This window comes from Somniosus microcephalus, unplaced genomic scaffold (assembly GCF_052327205.1).
Source record: "Somniosus microcephalus isolate GS21.2 unplaced genomic scaffold, FLI_Smic_1.0 unresolved_chr1, whole genome shotgun sequence".
In the NCBI taxonomy this organism is placed as follows: domain Eukaryota; kingdom Metazoa; phylum Chordata; class Chondrichthyes; order Squaliformes; family Somniosidae; genus Somniosus; species Somniosus microcephalus.
Genome location: NW_028225179.1, coordinates 135,574,123 through 135,577,576, shown reverse-complemented (window position 1 = coordinate 135,577,576; position 3,454 = coordinate 135,574,123). Strand labels below are relative to the sequence as shown.

The 3,454-nt window shown below is 43.2% G+C and overlaps 1 protein-coding gene across 1 annotated transcript; it reads left to right on the top strand.

Annotated features, from left to right (window-relative positions):
• Nucleotides 1–392: 392 nt before the first annotated feature.
• Nucleotides 393–854, top strand: LOC147095915 (histone H2B type 1-A-like). Its single transcript, XM_085974030.1, has one exon. The coding sequence runs from the start codon at nt 405–407 to the stop codon at nt 813–815; it is 411 nt and encodes a 136-aa protein (XP_085830156.1). The 5' UTR covers nt 393–404; the 3' UTR covers nt 816–854.
• The last annotated feature ends 2,600 nt before the right edge of the window (nt 855–3,454 follow it).

Below are 3,454 nucleotides of genomic sequence, written 5' to 3'. Positions count from 1 at the left end.
TTGTAGTTTCTGGGACCCGTCTAATTTGTATATTATGGGGAGTTCCAGAATTGTGGCTCGAATGAATTTGTTTTGCATAAGACATTTACTTATGGCCTGTGGACGTGTCACATGAGAGTATGAGATTTTATATATATATATTTAGCTTCGGAATTTTGCTCCAGCAAATTAAAGTTTCCCCATTCCTTGAGTGGCGGCTTCTGGCAAAAAAAAATTGATACGTGACTGTGATTTGTGCAGACTGAACATGTGGTATGTCAAGGATCAGCCAATTAGAATAGGCAATTTGGCATCCTTCATTAGCATAAAGCTGTCTATATAATGGAGGAGTTGCGGGCTATATTTCTATGTTGCTTTGTGGTTTTATTAACTAGAGACGTGGAGAAGTAATTGAAGGGCTTGCCATGCCGACTGCTGCTGCTGTTTCCACCAGTTCCACCACAGCCGGTGCCAAGGGCGCCGTCTCCAAGAAGGGCTCGAAGAAAACCGCCATGAAAATGACCAGGAAAGGGGACAGGAAGCGCAGGAGGAGCAGGAAGGAGAGTTACAGCATCTACGTCTATAAGGTGCTGAAGCAGGTCCACCCCGACACCGGCATCTCCTCCAAGGCCATGAGTGTCATCAACTCGTTTGTCACCGACATCTTCGAGCGCATCGCCTGCGAGGCCTCCCGCCTGATCCGCTACACCAAACGCCAGACCATCTCCTCCCGGGAGATCCAGAGCGCCGTCCGCCTCCTACTGCCCGGAGAACTGGCCAAGCACGCCGTCTCGGAGGGGACGAAGGCTGTTACCAAATACACCAGCTCCAAGTAGACTCCCCCTTTCAGAAAAAAACCTGCAATTAAATCACCAAACGGCTCTTTTAAGAGCCACTTCACAACTTCTTAAGACGGAGCTATAAAACAAAACCGAGACCCCTGAACAAATACGTTTGATAGGCTGTATATGTTAATGCAATGAATTGCCAAGTTAATCGTCCGGTTAATGCACCTGCATGTGTGTTCAATTTATGAAAGCTGTTTCTTTTGATTATAAGGGTCCCTGAAGGGATTGGGGAATTCACGGGGAAGGGGGCAATCGGCGCTCAATAAACAACTCCGAGAACAAGGATTTCGGTTGAAACCAAGGCTCTTCCCTGCCAGTTGAATTTGCTCTTGATACTGTAACCCAGGTGTACAGCGAAGATCAATGTTGCCGGACCGCCAATATTGTGGAAAAAAGCGGGGTAAAATATGAGGTAGCTCAAGCATTAATGTTAAGTGACGCCACGTTTCGGTCTAGGAAGACCTTTGTTTTGTACAGGGAAGGGGAGAACTTGGAGACAAGAAGTCATCGAGACCGCGACTTGGAGTAGCAGATAAGACGGACACATTTTCCCAAATCAAGAAATCTGCACAACTTGCATTTACAAATAACATTTAAGGTCGAAACACGTCCCAAGACGCTTCACGGAGGAAAGAGATGAAGAGACGTTCAAGTCTTTACAGAATTGAGCAGAAGTTTAATGAAAAAACAAAAGATTCGGAAGAACTTCGAAGGGAAAGAGAGGGAGAAAGCTGGCCAAACAACCGGAGCAGGAAGCGGACCAAACCCCCGCTCAGGAGGAGACCTCCCTCTCGGAGAAAGAAAGCCAAGTTTGCTCGGAGCAACAGGACAGCTCCTAAAGGGGAGACCAATCAGTATGAATACCTTAAATATCAAACGGCTCTTTTCAGAGCCACAAAAAACATTCACAAAGAGCCGGACCGGAAGGTTGGATGTGTAAAAAAGGAAAATTGCAATTGATCCGATGGTATATTATCCTTATTGAAAAATAGAAAACGAATTATTTCCCCATTACATAATGGAAATTATTAAAAATTCGATTGAGTTTTTTTTCCTGAAGTATACTTTCCAGGAATAATATAATATACGAACCAATATTGGTTTTTAACTCATAATTTAAAGGTGGTTAAATTGACAGTAGCAGAGCTGTGATAAATTGTGCGGCGGGAGAATCGGAAGATCGGGAGTCCTCAACCTGGGCGCCACTTTCAACAGTCCTCAGCCAGGTCCGCAACTGCAGCTTTTGCGTCAAATTGTTAATTTTGTTATATTTCTCGTTTCAGCAATGAGACTATCTATCTGAAAATTATAAATGGTTGAAATCAAATCCTGTCGTGCAGCTCATGATTGTTCCTGCAAGTATTTATTGCAATGTGCATATCGTGAAACTATAAACGTCTTTATGAAGTCCTGCGGTTGCGGCGGTGCCTTGTAGATAGCATTTAAATTATGTTTGTTATTGACACGATTTCGGTAGGTAAGTCGTCTTCGCCACTTGAATGTGTAAGAATCAACGTTGAAACAAAAATAATGAGTTATTTTTGTAATGTATGTACCTTTAAGGGGGGAACTACTTTTTACAGCTCATGTATACTGTAGTACCGGCAGTGACCACACCTGTATATAACGCTGAGTAGTAATCTGTACAGATCAGTTGCAGTCTGAGCCACGTTGAGTAAACCTATTGTACAGTTGTCCGCAGTCTGTGTCTTCTTACACACGGACGTAACATTGGCGACGAGGATGGAACATTTAAACCCCACACCGCTGCTGATAGCAGAAAGATTCAAGTTTCACAAACGGAACCAGCATAAGGATGAAAGCAATGCTGATTATTTAACAGAACTGCGCAAACTATTGAAACACTGCCAGTTTGGAGTGGGACTGACAGATGCCTTAAGGGACAGGTTTGTGTGTGGGCTTCAAAGTGAAGGAAACCAGAAACGGCTTTTATCTGAAAAGGACCTTACGCTAGAAAAGGCTTTCAACATTGCGGTATCATATGAAGCAGCAGCACGGGGCGCTGCACAGATACAACAGAGACCGCAAGAATATGCCACAAACGAAATGTCATATGGAACAGAGAAGTGCTATCGCTGCGGCAGAACAACACATGACCAGAATGATTGCTGGTTCAAAGACAAAGTGTGCAGACAGTGTGGAAAAGTAGGACACATAGCTCGAGTCTGCAGGTTGGGAAAGAAAACCAGCAATAAGAAACCTACCAAAGGAAAGTACCAGAAGGTACATAAGATGACAGAGAATTTATAAATAGACTATGTTCAGCTAATGTTGCATGTTAAAAGTGTTAATTGTAATTAGTTTGATATTTAATTGTTAAATGAGTGTTATGGTACTGTTAATCTAAAAGGGGAGGAATTGTAATGTATGTACCTGTAAGGGGGGAACTACTTTTTACAGCTCATGTATACTGTAGTACCAGCAGTGACCACACCTCTATATAACGCTGAGTAGTAATCTGTACAGATCAGTTGCAGTCTGAGCCACGTTGAGTAAACATCTATTGTACCGTTCTCCGCAGTCTGTGTCTTCTTATACACGGACGTAACAATTTTCGCTTCCATTGTGTGCTTCTGATACACTTTTAATAGTCTAGCTGAGATTGC